Source organism: Sinocyclocheilus grahami, unplaced genomic scaffold (genome assembly GCF_001515645.1).
Source record: "Sinocyclocheilus grahami isolate Dianchi unplaced genomic scaffold, SAMN03320097.WGS_v1.1 scaffold523.1, whole genome shotgun sequence".
Taxonomy (NCBI): Eukaryota; Metazoa; Chordata; class Actinopteri; order Cypriniformes; family Cyprinidae; genus Sinocyclocheilus; species Sinocyclocheilus grahami.
In genome coordinates this window covers 1,059,663-1,078,213 of record NW_015505702.1, presented here as the reverse complement: position 1 = coordinate 1,078,213, position 18,551 = coordinate 1,059,663, and the positions used below count along the sequence as shown (strand labels likewise).

At 36.6% G+C, this 18,551-nt stretch overlaps 1 protein-coding gene across 1 annotated transcript in view; it reads right to left on the bottom strand.

Moving 5' to 3' along the window:
- The window catches only part of LOC107555026 (melanophilin-like), a 21,221-nt gene extending 9,524 nt beyond the window's left edge, over positions 1-11,697 (bottom strand). The window contains exons 1-2 of the mRNA XM_016237711.1: positions 11,471-11,697; positions 4,438-4,595 (exon numbers count right to left, since the gene is read on the bottom strand). Of these exons, the coding sequence (XP_016093197.1) occupies positions 4,438-4,595; positions 11,471-11,497 (185 nt within the window). The 5' untranslated portion in view covers positions 11,498-11,697. The remainder of the gene's footprint in view (positions 1-4,437; positions 4,596-11,470) is intronic.
- Between the last annotated feature and the right edge of the window lie 6,854 nt (positions 11,698-18,551).

Genomic DNA, 18,551 nt, shown 5'->3' with positions numbered 1-18,551 from the left:
TCAGTGAATTCTGACTGTGTCACCCTGTATCTATTTATATATTTCTTTATTAATATCTTAATATATTATTATATCTTATGTTAACCATTTGCACACACAAGCATTATCCGGCTCCACTCCTCCCAACCACAGACGCAGGTTTACAAGCCACTTTTTCCTGTGTTTTTCAGTCAATTTCTTGACTTTTCCCCACTTATAAACAACACATTTTCGTACACGATAAAAGCTCCTTGTGGTTTCTCGGTTTGGCCGATTTGAGCATCCATAAACAACACAAAACACAGGCATTTTGAGTTTCTGCTAGTAATTTCTATGTTGAAAAATCACTTCCTGCCCTCCAGCTGCATTTCGTGCGTCATCAGAATCACGTGATTGCAAACAACCTATTGCAGCGCTTCTAATCGAATTAAACTTAATCTTTAAGGTCGTAGGCCATGGTGGTCAATGCAAATGTTTGATGGCGTCACACGACACAGGTACAAGCCATGGGTACACGCTGCCTGAGGATGCCAAAACAATATGGCTTTGCCTTTGGGATTTAGAAAATGGGATTTACTGGGAACGATCGATCGATTGATCTATCGATCATCTGTACATATGCTCAATCTATGAATCTTCTTAGATGGAGAGTCAGCAGCAGAGAGAGAGAGAGAGAGAGAGACATCCTTACTAAAATAGTTAGTCTTGGCGCATATAGCCTATGACTTTTAAATAAATAGAAAGTAATATCTTATTTTCTTGTTAAATGTTCAATCCAGCTGTCTAAAATATTAACTAACAAATAGTAAAATTTAAATAAATTTAAATTAAGGTTAGGATTGCAATGTGGGGTTTGATCTGATCATTTGTTAAAAAAAGTATAATCTGAATTAGAATGATGTGGGTTTGGAAATCACATGTTTTGCTATCTAGGATCAGGTAAAGTATTTTACAATAGTGCTATTTTTTTTTTCAAAGGAACTTTGAATTGGATTGAATTACCCAAATTCACATACAATTATTTCCACATTACCCAAATCCAGACTACCAGTGCTCTAAAAGGGACTAATACATCACAATGTGGACAACAACTGTATAAATAAAAACAGGCAACAAATAGCCATACAATATGGGATGCAAATGTTAGAAACTATTTTTAACATTGTAGCCTAATTAATATACAATGATAAATGACATTTAAATTTAATGTATTATTCTTGTTTGATATTGACAGCTGTTTGGGGTATACACCAAAGTGTAAATGAGATGCAAATTTTGTATTATTTGACCAATTTTAACGTTTTATTACATTTGGTTTCTGAAATCAACCCTGTATACACCGTTCTGTTAGGACCAGGATAATCCTGAATATTTATTTATTTATTTATTTTATTTATTTATTTTTTGGATCAAAGGTATCCTAATCTTACAAAGTTAGAACAACACGTAATGAATGTTTAATCCAGATCAAAACAAATGACTGGATTACTTGATGTAATCCAATTTCCGTTCTTTCCGTTTTTGACTTGGATCATCAGCACAAGTCAGCATAATAGAGAGGGGAAATGACTTCACATTCTCTTCCATGGTCCATTCTTAATGTGCCAATTTCTTAAGATGTATGGCCCAAGTGATGGCCTTCTAGCACAATGACCCCTCTGTCACAGCTGTGTAGCATTAAAAATGGGATATATATAATTTCTGCTAATTCTGCTCTTCTCGAGGGGGAAAAAAACTGCTAAGAGCTTTCCTCCACATGTTGAATGATTGTGTGTCTGCGTCTCTTTCAACTTTTATTTGGCAAAGGTTGAAAGCACTTCAGCATAAATCCAAGTGTGAGTCAAATATCTCACATTACAGCATAATTAATTCAGAAAGGACATATGAAAGAAGATTAGGGGGAAAAAACTATTTTACAATTTTTAAATGTTATGTGTTTTTGTATCTTTTTAAAATAATATCTTCTCCTTTATTTCACCCTTGTACGTAACAGTGCGCTTGGTTTTTCTGAAGAGCCAAAAGCTTAACAACTCTGGTGGGACAAATGAAGAAATATCTGGTGAAAAAGGAAATAAATATGTAAGGGACATTAAATTAGGGTTCATATGGTGACACTCTTTTACTCATGACAAAATATGTTTATCCACCCCTTTCTTTTTATGAGTTTTCTATTTTGTTTTCTGTTTGCTTTGAACTGTATCTGAAAACCTCACCAAAAAAAGTACACCCAACAAACATCCCAACAAATGATAGTCAGCACAGGAATGGACATCAGCCCTCTTACAGGAATTGCTTTTTACATGCGCTTTTCTTCAGCACTGCATACAAAGCTAGTACTTGTCAGTGCTAAGACATGCAAGTGGTGTGAACATGTACCACATGTCTGTAAGCTTGACTGTGGGCTGTATCCATGACCTTATTACTTAATGGATTAAAGAAAGCGGATGGTTATGGTCTAGACAGTAGGCACACAATATATGATTATATAACCCCAATTGCTTGCCGAGTCATTAAGCCGTTCCTTCAAAGAGATTCAAAAAAACAATTAAATGAATTAACTGAACTTTAGTGAAAGTTTGGTACTTTTCCCATTATAACATGAGAGTCTAAAGCCAAGCAGTTGTATCTTCCAGAATACATGAATGCCCTTCTCTGCTGTTGACTTCACTCAAACATAATTATACTTCCTTAAGATAAGCATTACTATTGACATGTTTTTGGTGGTTTGAACGTTCTTTCAAAAAAGTATCTTAAAGGGGTCATATGATGCTATTTAAATTTTTCCTTTCTCTTTGGAGTGTTACAAGCTCTTGGTGCATAAAGAAGATCTGTAAAGTTGCAAAGACTAAAGTTTCAAATCCAAAGAGATTTTCTTTATAAAAAGTAAGAGTCAACTATGCCTACCTAAAACGGCTCATTCTAACATGCCCCACATATCTACGTCACGATGTGGGAAGATTTGCATAACACCGCACAAATGTTTGCGCAAAGAAAGAAGGCATAACATTGATTCTCGCTGTAGTATTGTTGTTGCCGCCGCCGCCATGTCGTGAAGGCGCTTTGTGTTTCATCGTGAAAGCGAAACTACTTTGTTTGGCCTTCCAAAAGAGGATGATATCCGCTTCGTTATGCCTGGAGCTGATCTGTGCTGGTCGCTGAGGAAATACATCAACTTTGCGCTGTGGATCGCTGGATCGGCTTTCACCGTGGACGAAGTGGAGTCCAGCCCGGGGTCGTCACATGTGATTGCCGCAAGGCCGCCGGATGCTCCTTCGTTGAAATCCGCCGGCCGCGCCATTCTCAAGCCCACTGGCCTCCGCTCACTCTAGCCCGCCGTGTGTGATGCTGTGTGAAAGTGAAACTACTTTGTTTGGCCTTCCAAAAGAGGACACAACTAGAAATCAGTGGTTAAGTTGTGTTTACAACACTGTTCCAGAACAGTTCAACCCAAATATTCACATTTTATGGAGGACTGTTTCCTGATCCTGGTGTAGTAGACTACAATGCCGGCTGTTCTGACTCACAGACTGTAAGTGTTTTCATATTTAAAAAATTTGCCACTGACGATTCAAACGCGAGTTTTGAGCAGTGTAGAGTAGCGCTCGTTGTTTGTCATTTCTCCGATCACAAATGCAGACATGGTTTTATGTTTACACGGCACGATGCAACGCAACGTGTAAAAAGACAGTATAAATCATTATAATCCGCAAGTATGTCCCCACTGGATGCAACAAATGCCTCGTTTATAATGGGTTTTAATGTATTTGTCTCATCACTGCGGCCGGACAGGGCATCACAGTATGGTAAGGGGCGTAACATTTCGGTCACACGCTTGAGGTATTCGGCCAATCACAACGCACTGGTTAGCTGGCCAATCAAAGCACACCTCGTTTTTCAGACCGATGAGCTTTGAAAAAATCGACGCGTTTCAGAAAGGCGGGGCATAGAGGAAGAACACTAATGTACAGTATGTGGAAAATAATGTTTTTTTTTAACCTTAAACGGCATAAACACATTTCATTACACCAAATACACAGCATAATGTTCTTTTTAACAACATCATATGACCCCTTTAAAGTAACCTAATTAAAGAAATTATTTTCATGGAAAGTTATCCACTGAAAATTATTTCAGATTTATTTCAGATGGGTTCACATTAGGCTAAGTGCCATGGAACTGTTCCTGAGATTCCAGATTCCAGTCAAGTGATAAATCACAGATGAACAGACTACAGAAGACCTATAGTAAGCAAAAACCAGCAAACCACTTAAGTTTTACCAGATCCACAAAATGAGTAAGCAATAGTTCAGATGAGGCTAATTATAGTCAGACAGAACCATCAAGGATTTTCAGTGATCAGTTTTTTTCGATGAGATGTTGGAAAATAATTTTTAGATTGCCATTTAGGAACATATACTGGCAGTTAATGCCATGTAAATGTGATCAAGAGTGTCTCACCCTAGTCTATTCTCTTCTTTCTTTCGCAGGTGGAAATCTCTCTGGATCACCTGCCAGACATGCTTGGCTTCGTCATCTGTCAGCCTGGAGAGATCCAAATTCTTCCCATTACTGCTGTTGGGCATCATCTTAAATCTCATCCGGTAGAATGAGGAAGCCTGTGAACCAAATCACAGTGTCACTTTCTTAACAAACATGTAGCGTTGTTTTAAGAGACAGAAAAATTAATCATTCTGCCTCATTTATTGTAAGCTGGCACCCGGCTAATCTTAAGTATTTTACTCCTCACAGGTCTAACAATTTATTAAAACACATTTTCTGGAGAATAAATAGCCACTTCAAAGGTTTAATATAAAACAACATTTGGGATTGAACTTATTTGTAAACAAAATGGTAATGTAGCATTTTCCATTCTGTCATAAGACTGGCATCCATTCATACTTAGGCTGAATCTAGTTACAGTGGGTATAGAAAAGAATCACCCCCCTTTAAAATAATCACATTTTGTTGCTTTGCAGCCTGAAATGAAGACGGACACAGTTTTTGTTTTATCCAGCTGCATTTACCCAGTGCAACTTATAACATCGAAGTGAAAGATAGAACTTCAACATGTCAGAAAGAAAAAAAAAAAAAAAAAAAAACTGAGTTGGAAAAAGGATCACCCCCTTGTGTCTGTACATTTTGTTGAACGACCTTTTGCTTTAATTTACAGCCTTTAGTCTGTTGGGATATGTCTCTGTCTCTACTAACTTTGCACATCTAGTCTTTGCAATATTCGCCCACTCTTCTTTGCAGAACTTTTCAAGTTCAGTTAAATTTGATGGTGAGCGTTTGTGGACTGCTGTCTTCAAGTCATTCCACAGACTTTCAGTGGGGTTTAAGTCTGGGCTCTGGAGGCCATCAAGGACTTTAACCTTTTACTCCTTCAACCACTGTGCTCAGTTTTGCTGTGTGCTTTGGGTCATTGTCATGTTGGAAGATAAAACTTCATCCCATTGACAACTTTCTGGCAGAGGGCAGCAGATTTTCCTCAAGCATTTGACGGTATTTCAAATACCCATCCATTTTTCCATCTATCCCGACAAGTGCTCCTGTACCTGCTGCAGAAATACACCATATAACAGCATATCACCACCTCCATGCTTTACTGGAGGAATGTTGTTATTTGGATGGTGAGCTGTATTGGATTTGCGCCAGTCATATCGTTTGGTGTAGAGGTCAAATAATTCAATTTTAGGCTGATGATACTGGGCAACTTTTTGAGCAATTTTGCTGGGCAACTTTTTTTTTAGCAATGTTGCTTGGGCACTTTTACATTGAGAATGGATAACAAATGTCTATCTGGATACTTTAGATCGGTCGCGGGCCCTGTGTCTCATCTGGTTGCCCGTTGTCGGCAACATTGCCCGAAGTTGCCCGGCAAAATTGCTCAAAAAGTTGCCCCGTATATCATTAGCCTAATATGCAAATTGTGGGTGCCTGGTCAAAAAGTGTCAGCCACTGTCTATTTGCAGATAAAGGGATGTTTTTTTTTCCAAAAAGCCAATTAGAATCAGTAATTTAATTTGTCTTTTAAACACTTGAATAGGCATGTAAATGTGACTACACTCTTAAAAATAAAAGGTGCTTCACGATGCCATAGAAGAACCTTTTTGTCTAAATGGTTCCATAAAGAACCTTTAACATCTGAAGAACCTTTCTGTTTCACAAAAGGTTCTTTGTGGCGAAAGAAGGTTCTTCAGATTATAAAAAGGTAAGAAAGAGATGGTCTTTAAAGAACCTTTGACTAAATGGTTCTTTGTGGAACCAAAAAGGGTTCTTCTATGGCATCGCTTGAAGAACCTTTTGAAGCACCTTTATTTTTAAGAGTGTAGCTGTTGATAAGCTGCTAAAATAATTTGTAAGCTCTTATTTAAATTCCTTTGGTCAAATCCCATGACATCATTATCTGAAAGTTGTGTCTATCTTCCCTTCATAATGCCGAATTATAAAGACACAGTTATAAAATGTTTATTCAAAGATTTACTATTTCCTTCTCAACTACAAAAGGGCAACTAATCAACGGTGCGCTAACAAGTTATACTGTTTTCAAGTTTCTTCCTTTACATTTGAAATGAGTGAAATTACTTCAAAGACTTTTTATAGGGAAATTATTTTAAAAAGTTTATATGAATGAATAAGAATTTTATATGAATGCTGAAAATGAATTTTGTAGCATAGTAAAAAGTAAAATTTGTATTTATTTACTTATTGGAATTGGTTTGTATCTGCCATTCCACTCAACATCTGTGCTTAATCTTGTATATTCTACCGCTGGCCCTTAAGGTCTTTATGTAACGGAAAACTGGCAGATTGTTAAGCAATAAAAAGTAATGCTGCAGCCCTCTGGCATGTTATTTCATTCATAAATAACTCAAGAAGACTAAAAAGACTAGCTGTTGCGCAGCTATGGCAAGCTTTTCTTCAAGTAAGTGCATTTAGAGATTTTTTTTGCGAAATAATTGACATTATACAAATGACAAAAAAAGTAATCATTTTACACATAGGACCTCTTCTTAGGTTTAGCCATTATATAGCCTAATAACTAGTATCTTGTAAAAATGTTTACCTGGTCTTGATTCAGCAGCCTGTGGTAGTCCAGTGGGATTTCAGCTGACCATTTTCAGGCAGAAAATCAAGCTGCTGTGTTTATCACATGTCCAGTTAACTGTGGGGTTGGGAAGGGCCACTGAAATATTTAAACCCCACCTCAAATTTCTCGTTGAAACAACATCTGATTTAATCTTGTAAAATAGCTGCAGCAAAAGCTGTACAATACATTAAAGCATTTGAATAGCATACATAAAACCCCTTAATTGTCACCGTCCCACCTGTGGGACGTTTGGCTCTCTTTTTTGTTGTTGTCTTTTTTCTCTATCAAATCTTTTAGTAATCATCATAAATCATATATCTATTTGAAAGCTTAGAAGCCCAAGATTCATCCTGTGAAAACCATTTCAAAATCAGACATTGCGTTACCATGGAAATGGTACTTTAAAATATTTTGGTGGTCTCCTCCCCCTTAGTGGGCAGTGTCAAGTGTCATATTACAAAATTAATTATGGTCTTTTAAAATCAAAACATTTTATAATCTTGACAAAAAACATATCATTGGAAAGGTCTGAGTCTCAGGATTATTTTGAGATAGAAGTAATATTGACAGAGAAATCTAGACATTTGTGACAGAAAAATGCATTTTAAAAAATTCAATGGAGTTTGGATGGCACCCAGGGCTGTTTGTGGTATAATGCCCTAAATAAAATCTCACAGGAACCTCAAATTTTTTCATATCAACTTCAAATTTGGAACATAACTTATTTAGACATAAGGCTATAATTGTATACGAATTTTTGAGTAAAACCTGATATGTAAAATATTTATTATATATAAAATAAAATAAAATTAATATAGTGCATTTTCTTTACAGTAAATTTAAACTACTATAACTTTTTGATACTTACATTTCACTTTAAATTCCACTTTTGCGATAATTTGCTGATTTTCTTCTTTAAAAAGAGACCAACCTTATGTCTGTATTCCAAAGTGTTCATAAATTACAACAATTTAAGTTTGGATAGTGCACCTGCATACCTATTTTAAAAAATGGGGGGTGACAGTTAAAGGGTTAAAGTATCTATATTTGCATCACATAAGCTTTCTCCAATAACAACATAACCACTATAGGTTATCTGCCTGCATTGCACTGGTTAGCACTAAGGATGTAGTGCATCATTCTTCTTTTCTTTTGAATTCCAGGTAGTGAAGTGTGTTTAGTTTATTTTGAGTTATGATTAAAACAGTGATTAGGATTTCATTTCACTGATACTCCTCTCCTTTGTGTGTGTGTTTTTTTAAACCTTATAGCATAACGTAGTGTTGCTTTTGCTTTGAGTCTGTCATGTAACTGGGATTTGACCAAACATCTTAGTCTATTTGTCCATGCTATTTATAGTCTGCTCAATGTGTGAACAGAGAAGATTTGCAAAATTCCATATAGTTATTCAATTTAGAGGTTAAAATTCTTTGGTTCACACATTTTAATTGATTTTCTACAGAATAAGTGTTTACACTGTTGCTGTTCAAAGCAAGTTATTGCATTTGCCTGACCAATAAGGGAAAGGCACCTACCACATGACTTTATTTCATCCGAAAAAAATATATTCATTCTAGGCTGGTGACTCTGATTAAGTTTGTCCAAGTTAGATTCTTTTGCAATGCATGTAAAATGTTTCAACCATTTGCGTTTTCTTAATACAGGGGCATCTATTCATGACTGTGCGAAAATGACAAATCCCAAGCTTGGTTTGTTCTCCTATTGTGAGAATAAAACTTAAATATAGTGGAAGTGCAGACTTTTATCTTAACAAGATTGAGTTTGATTGATAACGTAATCTGACATTTGTGGTGAATGCACTGTTAAATCATACCATTTATTTGTACCAGGTATAGTAAATGCAAATAAACATGTAAGAAAACCCTCGTACAGTACATGTTTTGCTAAGAAGCCCAAATAAAATATAAAATGAACTGTCAACAGAAAGAGGTAGTTAGCAAAAACAGCCCCATCTGCCGTCAAGAAAAGAAATAACATCTTTAATTGGTTCTGAAATGTGCTGCAGTGGTTCTTATTCATGGTGGTCGCCGTGATTTTGCCAAGATATGTTCCTGGATCAACATCTTTTGTTGAGGGGTAAAATTATAGTCTGTTCAATGGGTTGCATTGTCTTATAAGGTCCTAAGGCTGCATCTAATTTTCACAGCCCATAATTTCCGAAGTTGTGTGCCCTCTGAAATTTTTTTGAAGATGTGTGACCCATTGAAGCCAATGTTTGTCTATCCCTCACAGCGTTGTTTGTGTTATATTAAATATTTTAATTAAATATGGCATTCTACTATCAATCTATTCTATCCATTCAACTATCTACTCTAAGTTCTAAGGCCTCTATTCTACTTTTTTTTTAAATCGACATTACATCACATGTGTTAATTTCGTCAGACGAAAAATATATTCATTAACGAAAAAATTCTCTGTGACTAAGACAAGACGTTGACGAGTTAAAACTAATAGCTGATGATAAAAACTATGACAAAATGTATGCCGCGTCTTCACTAACAAGACGAGACGGGACTATAATGTTATTTGAGGACTACCGGACATTCAAAATACATCCTATAAGCTACTTGTCTTGTCCTTCAAAATGAGCGTCCCTGTCATTGGATTGCAATCGGATAAGGGGCGTTTGCATATCTAGTCTCAGTATGGCAGCCGCTGTGGATGGATAGGCTACCAAAATGCGAACTAGCGATCTGAAACAAGGGAGTAGGGATAAGGTGACCAGATGTCACGGTTTTTCCCGGGAGTCACAATTCGTTGTCGATTAAATTTAGGGATGCACCGATACCACACATGTGTTAAGTGCCATATTCAGACAAAGAAACATTGACAACAGAACAACAGACAGCATAATGGAGTTATTAGATTTTAAGAATGTCTACGAGTATCTGATTTTGACCTGGAAGTTATACGTTTGCACAAGTTGGTGTGTAGTTTTGAGATTGTGTTTATAGTTTTAAGAAAATGATGAATTGCTTCATGAATTGTGTGTTAGCAATCGAGAAAAACCTGTAATATCCTAATGATTTTTTGGCATAAAAGAAAAATCAACAACTTTCAACTATACAACGTATTGTTGGCTATTGATACTAGGGATGCAACAATACCGATGGGCCCGATACTGAGCTCTTGTACTTGTACTCGTTAAAATGCCCCGATACCAAACGCCGATACCACACAGCATGTGATAAGTGCCATATTCAGACAAAGAAATCCCAACAACAGAGAGCAGAATGGAGTTATTAGATTTTAAGAATGTCTACGAAGTATATGTATGCAATGAATATAATGTTAAACATTCAGTATTAGCCTGTATAGCTGGTGTGCGCGAGCTGATAAACAAAGCACGCTGAGTGGATTGAGCGTGCGGTAGCGCAGATGTCGAATGAATATATCTTTCTCACAGACATCACTGAAAAGTTTGTAGTTCGGTTGGATACGTCAAAAACAAGTAAATAAAACAATGCACAAGTTACCTAATGGTAGGGAGAGAGAGAGAGCGCGCGCGCACACACTTCTGTTGTGTGATCTTTGATGTTCACTCACTTAGCACACGCATCATTTGGATTAAAACTAAATCGTAAAAATAAGACCATTTATAGGAGCATTCACTACAAACAATTTATTTTTAACCTTAGGCATACACGACTTTCTGGCGAAAGTGAATCTAGCAGCCTGTGTGAAATGCGCTATAGGCTGTAGGCTACTATTCTGCATCAGTACGAATACATGCACGCGTTGCGCGTGTTTTGTTTCATGCGTGTTTCTGCATTATATGAGTGGCTTTGGAATATAAATCGCAACACGTTTCAGATGAAAAAACGCGACTTCTATTTCTGAAAATATCACAGTTAGGAGATTTATAACGAGTGGTTCCCTGCATTATTACAGCAAAGCGCGTGATTACAGTACTAAGCCGCTGCAATGGAGCAGCTCTAATGCTATTAAATTAAAGATGATGTACCATAGAGCAAAAAAAGTGGACGTAACAAAAACTTGTAAAATACATTTTAATGGGCATAATTAAGTGTGAAAATAACCAAAGGATATACAGTCAAACCAAAAATTATTCAGAGACCAGATATAATTTTTGATATTTTTTTTACTAGTGGGTGCAGGACACTAGTTCATTTATGTAAGTGAGGATAGCAAAATAAAGTAAACTGTGATATATTATACCCAAAATTTCTTCATACAGTGGACAACCAGTAAAACTGATACAAATTATTCAGACCGAGTCTGGGGGAAAAACAATTGAAGTTCAGGTTTGCATGAACTTCACAGTTTAACTCTGAGTTCTTGTTATATTTTATTACCATTTTCTAATGGAGCGAAATCAGACATGCTCGTTTTTTCAGATGCTTGCAGAAAAAGGCTTTCCAAAACAAAGTTACTGGGTGTCAGCATCCTACCTCCTGTAGTTTGTCTCCATGCCTCTAGAGGTCCCCTGGTTTCTCCTCTGCCTTAGTTCTTCCTCGTGTGTCCTTGTTAGTGTCATCCAGGTCACCTGTGCCTTGTTTCCCCAGTGTATTTAAGTTGTGTATTTTTCCCTTGGATTTTGAGTCTTCTCCCTGTGTTTCCTGCCTGGTGTTTCTAAAGCCTCCCTAGCTACCCCAAGTAATGTATCTTGAGTTCCTTTCTTTGGTTGTAATTGTTCTCTGGTTTTGTTTTCTCCCTTAGTGGAGTTTTTATTTTCTCATGTGGGTTTTCCTTTGTTTTTGCTGTAGTTAAGACCTCAGTCCGAGAAGCACTTTTGTTGTATTTTTCTTGCAAAGATTTTTTTTAATAAATCTACATTTCCTTGGATACTGCCTTAAGTGTTTCGTTTGGGTCCAGCATTACCACTCCCGTGGCTCAGTAGTAGATCTCTCAACCACCACACAAGAGACTGGATTTCTAGCCCGGCTCGTGACACTGGGTTAATCTTTTTCACGTTTCGCGCTCTGCTGGACAAACTAAGTAATTACACCATTTCAAGCATTTTATCTGCATTATATGATCTGTAAAAAAAAAAATTTTCATATCGGCGGCATATTCGCCGATATATATCGGCAAAACGATATATCGGTCGGGCTCTATCTCATATACAGCACACGATCAGTTCTCAGTGCTCAAATACACACACAGCAGTCCAAATGTCTATTGTGTAGAGCAGGGATGCCCAAACTCGGTCCTGGAGGGCCGGTGTCCTGCAGAGTTTAGCTTCAACTTGTCTCAACACACCTGCTGGCAAGTTTCTAGTGTGCCTATAAGAGCTTGATTAGCTGGTTCAGGTGTGTTTGATTGGGGTTGGAGCTAAACTCTGCAGGACACCGGCCCTCCAGGACTGAGTTTGGGCACCCCTGGTGTATCTCACGTAAATACAATCGGTTATGGAATAACTGAACGTAAACAGGTGGGTGAAAACTGAACGTGTGTCAATATTACATGCATGCCTTCCTTCTTAAAGGGACAACATTCCCAATTAAGTACCTATCCGTGTCATTAATGTTAACCAACTAAAGATGTTAAATAAATGTTAAGTAAACTATACTCTATCTGAAAAATGAGTTTAATTGGTATCTCTTTCGTATTTGTCTTGTCTTATTCTGCTTCTTTTTTAAAAAATTATAAATTATATATATTATAATTGAACAACTATAATTTTTATAAGTTGCTCCCTTTTCACTACTGTTAAAGGGATAGTTCACCCAAAAATTAAAATGGTCATTTATTCAAGTTTTTCGAAATTCAATCCTTGATTCAAATTTCTCATAAGCTTAATTGATTTGGTCTAAAGAGAGAAGAATTAATGACTATTTTTGTTTGAAGACTACATATAAAATAAATGTTGGTAACTGCAGTGTGACTAAAAGTTGACAAAAATGCAATGACTTTTCGTCGACTAAAACTATGAAAAACTAAAATGTGGCTAAGACTATTAAGCATTTTCGTCTCAAGATTAAGACTAAATAAAAAATGCCTGTCAAAATTAACACTGCATCACATCATTGGTAGCTTTCTCCTTACTGTCTAAAAGAAACAATCTTGCATCATATGAATTTAATTGTGCTCTGGGATGTTCAAGAACAGTTTATGTTTTTGGTTTACATGGCACAGACAAGAAAGGACGCCTATCAGTTTTAGACAAAACACAAGGAAATGGCAACATTCCTTACTGACTCATATGAGCTCATGCAACTTTACTTTGAGAGCATTTTTGCTGATGGGTTTTGTGGATTAGAATATGAAATGCAAGGTCATCATACAATAATACTTCACTTTGTCTTCAAAATGCATCTTGTTCAAATTATGATGAATACCAAAAAGTACTACTGTGTAACATATATATACACTGCCTGGCCAAAAAAAGTCACAATTTGGATTTAAATAAGCAAATACTACAGAGTTTAGGATTGAATCATTATTGTAGTGATTAACAAGTTTCTGGCATGTTATATGTTTTGCAACAAAGCTTTTTACTTCTCAAGCAACCATGTTGGGAGAGTGTACCCATGTACCCATATTCCAGGATGACAATGCCAAGATTCACCAGGCTTAATTTGTGAAATAGTGGATCAGTGAGCACAAGGAATAATTTTCTTGTATGAATTAGCCACCACAGATTCCTGAGCTTATCTCTATTGCCTTATAAGTCTTTAGGATATGCTGCAGAAAACTTTACACAGTAGTTTGACTCCCCCACTGTCAACACAAGATCACAGCCAAAAATGTATGCAACTCTTGATGGAAATAAATGCTGTGATGTTGCATGACGTTGTCTAAAAAATGCCCCAATTAATGTGCAATTCAATCAAAGCTTAAGGCAGTTCAATGAAATATTGGAGTGTGCATAGTTTTTGGACAGACAGTGTATATGTATGTAGCTATATTCTTGGTATTCCTATTACAGTGTAAGGTCAAAAATTATCAAAGACTTCTGCTTTCCTGTCCCAAACCTATCTTCAGTAACAAAAGGGCCATTTGGCATTCCTGAAGTGCTGATATCGATCAAGGCCTGTAGGCCAACATGTGTATACACCGGGGGTCTGCTAATTGTCACACCTTTTGCCCAGTGGGTGAAGTTGTAATCTGCTGATTGGTCAGTTTGAATGTCTCACATTTGGTTTTTAGTCACATGGTCAAGGAAGGGATAAAAGAGGACTGTAACTGTTGCTCTGTCTCTTTTCTTGGCTGGCTCTCTTTTTGGGTCTCTGCCCTCTCTCCCTTTTTTTCTTCCTCTCTTTATCTCTTTCTCTCAGGTAATATTTTACATGTTGGGTACAATTAACTATGCTTTACCATCCTTCATCTATTTTGTAACCAATTCAAGTGTAACCATAACAAAATATTGTTATTAAACCATTTCAATTATTAATTATGTGCTAACTAGTCTTGATTCAAGGTTAATCTTAAAGTGCTACCTATTGCAATACAATAGTCACACAATAGCAAAGCTCTCCCACATATGTAGCTATTCTAACTGCGCTTATTTCTGTTGTTGGTATAAGTGGCAGTGGGTGGTAATAAACTAGAAATGTACAGTTTTATACCATCGTGCTGATAACGTTTCTTTAGTCATTCGGCAATCCTACAGCCTGAACCACCGTAGGGAAACCATCCTTACAACAGTAATGTTTTTATAAATTCTAGCTTGCTCATCTTCAATAGCACAGAGTAAAAGAGAATTATGATCTCTACTATGCTCCATTTTCTACAGCCTCACTGTGCTTGCAATTTTTTTTAAGACACCCAGATGATTAACCATTAGGAGCACACTACTCCTCCAGTGTAGTTTCTTTACTGTACTACTCCTCTCTTTTCCCTTTACTCTCTCAGTTTACAAACTATGCTTTACCATCCTTCATCTATTTTGTAACCAATTCAAGTGTAACCATAACAAAATATTGTTATTAAACCATTTCAATTATTAATTATGTGCTAACTAGTCTTGATTCAAGGTTAATCTTAAAGTGCTACCTATTGCAATACAATAGTCACACAATAGCAAAGCTCTCCCACATATGTAGCTATTCTAACTGCGCTTATTTCTGTTGTTGGTATAAGTGGCAGTGGGTGGTAATAAACTAGAAATGTACAGTTTTATACCATCGTGCTGATAACGTTTCTTTAGTCATTCGGCAATCCTACAGCCTGAACCACCGTAGGGAAACCATCCTTACAACAGTAATGTTTTTATAAATTCTAGCTTGCTCATCTTCAATAGCACAGAGTAAAAGAGAATTATGATCTCTACTATGCTCCATTTTCTACAGCCTCACTGTGCTTGCAATTTTTTTTAAGACACCCAGATGATTAACCATTAGGAGCACACTACTCCTCCAGTGTAGTTTCTTTACTGTACTACTCCTCTCTTTTCCCTTTACTCTCTCAGTTTACACAAAAACATTTCCGTTTGTACTGGACGTGAGTTGAGGGGAAATGTTAAGCCTAACGAATGTGATGCTTCCCAAACAAACATTAGGCATGATTCATTTTAATCATGGAAATTCTCATTTCCAGCCTCAGTGCATATGAACATCATGGAATTTTTTTTTTATGATTTTCAAGCAGTCTTTTTCAAAAACACATTCAGTACTCATGTTAAACAGTATATTCTAAAAGTTCCATCACACCCAGTTTCACTACATTTCCAACCATAAATACTGTATGCATTATGAGGCATCAGTCATTGCGGCGTTGTAGTCATGGTTACGGTTAAGGGACACCCAGTGAGATTTCAATCGAGTTCATTGTTCAGATAGATTGGTGAGTCAAAGAAGCAACAAGGGAGGGTTAAGCTGCGGCTGCTGCTGGCAGCTGGAACGGAGGATTTGATACATGGTGAGCAAAGGCCAAGGACTTTAACATTGGGTCTTTACTAACTGATTGTTAGTCAGTTAAGTAAAAAAAAAAATTATATTCTTTTCTATTTGAACTTAAGTCAGTCTCGGGGGGGGGGGGGGGGGGTGGAATCGGTTTACCTAATCGCTTTTTTTTACTTATTTTTTTTTACAATTTTAAATCTTTTTTTTACATTTCAAAATCTATATTAATTCATATAAATTGGCAATCGGACATTTTTTTATTTACTTTTATTTAATTTCAGCCAATTTCTTTTCAAGACTTGCACAAACTGCATTGTAATAATTTTCCAAATAGTGAAATATTACGAAGTCTGTAAATGGGACGTTAACAGAGAGACGCTGTGAACGGAGCACAGACACACCAGCAGAAAAAAAAACCTGTGGCCGGCAGAACCATAAGGGCAGAACAGCTCTGTTCGTGATGAATATTGAAAGAAAAGAATTGTGGGTTTATATGAATGTATCTCTGAGGGGGACTGTCTTTACAAAGGTTTAAATGTTGTTTTCCTTTTCATCTTTCTTTTCAAATCTGATTTTTGCTCACTTCTGAAACAGATCAGAATTTGTTGGACACGTCTAAACCATAGATTGAATAAAAACAGGTCTAAACACAAAAATCCACACAAGATCCGATTTTTTCCAGCACCCAATCTGAGCCACTTCAGTGTTTACACTGCACAGATTCGATTTTTTTACCATATCCGATTTTTTGGCCCGCCAACATTCACCACCCGCCAGTGATCGCTTTACTATGCACACAGTAGTAGGCCCTCAGGTTTTGAATGGCCATGCTATTAAAATAATTTAAATCACGTCAAGTGGACATGATTATTTGCAAGCATGGACAACAACTGTCATGGATGTTCACAAAATCTGACCTAGCTGTGATTTTCTAATGATCCTGAAGACATTGATAAGCAAACTCAGGTGTGTTTGATTAGGGTTTGAGCTAAACTCTGCAGGAAAGTGGATCTCACAAGCCAGATTTGAGGATCACTGCCCTAAAGCTTTGGATGTGCAGATTTGTTTGGTGCCAGCTTTTTTGTCTTTAGGCTGCAACACCACAGGAAGAATCTTAAAATTCTGAAGTCAAATTCAAAACACAAATACCCCTGAAAAACTGTCCAGAGAGAGAAAAGGGAAAAGATTATGGTGAAAGGGGGACTTTAGAAAGGTGTTTTCCACATGCTGTGCACAGCTGCCAACCATCTCTGAAAATCCATTTCATTTGATTTAGAGTCTTCTCACAGAAATGATAGAGATAGAGACTTTGGAAACCAGCACAATCAGATAATCAGCTGCGATCTACGTGAACATTCTGTCTTGCAGACACTTTGCTTACAATCCTATTGGGTCACCCTATTAGGACAGCTGGTGACTTTTTGAACCTCTGCCTCAGTCATTTAGATGTTTTGGTTCAGCAAAAGTGCTGCTATATACAGTAAAACATAATATAAATGAATGGTTGGATAAATAATATGTGTATGTTATTTATAATGATTTTGAATTCAGTTTAGTTGCATTAGAGTCTAGCAGTTCCTTTAAGAATAAACTTCCTTACTGAGTTTGTAATTTGTGTTGCTCAGGCTCAACCTGTGTCCAGCTGGAACTAATCTGCCATCTGTGAATCATCTTTATTGATGGTCTGTGCCCACCTGGCCTGGCCACGATAGAAAACTGCAGCTCATGTTAAAGAAAAGAGATTTAGACTCAGAGTATAGTTAGTGAAACTTGCTGAACATGTAGCTTCATATTTTTGCTTAGAAACCTTTTTGATGTTTTAACAGAAAAGAGTTAGTGGATTTCAGAGTACACTGAAAGTAGTTCTTAGCTGTAAGAACACTGGTAAATTTAATGGTGCAAACCAACACTGCTTGGTAAACAAGCTAGGTGTTTGCAAATGTTTGGCAATGATCGTACCCATTTACTTTTTATTTTCACTGGATCTTACCGACCATAATAATTCAGAACCAAAAATGTAATTGGCTCCTTGTCAGTGTAGCAGCAGAATGGTCAAACAACTGTTACCATTAATAGTTCTTGATTTTCACAATATATTAAATATATCTTTATAATATTATTATTATTATAGTATTTAACTATAAAATTAAATGTACATTGTTATTGCAATTGTGCATGTATCTTTATTACTTCCTCAAAAAGCAGAGTGCACATTTGTTGGCATTTGTTGTGGCAAAAACTTTACCAAAAGTATGTGCACAGACATTCTGATTCAAACTCAAAGAATGATTTTGGTTCTGGCTCAAATAATTTCTTCTTATATCTTCCCTCTGCTGTATCTTTTTAAATAAGAATGGAGAAAAGGCCCAAAAATAACACCATACATCATTCTAGTTTCATCTAGTTTTACATCTAGCAGGCCGGTTTGTGATTCAGCATCCTCCATGACTAAGCAGAGGAAACTCTGATCAGGTACAGTTTTGGGAAATCCACTGAATTCCACAATATCCATCCGGTTACCCATGGAAACTCTTGGACAGCAAATCACTTTTCCATGAAAAAGTAAATGGTGGTTTAAACCCACCATTAAAATGTTGTTATAACACAAGCATGTAAGTCAAGCAATATTTCCAACACTCAGATATATATATATA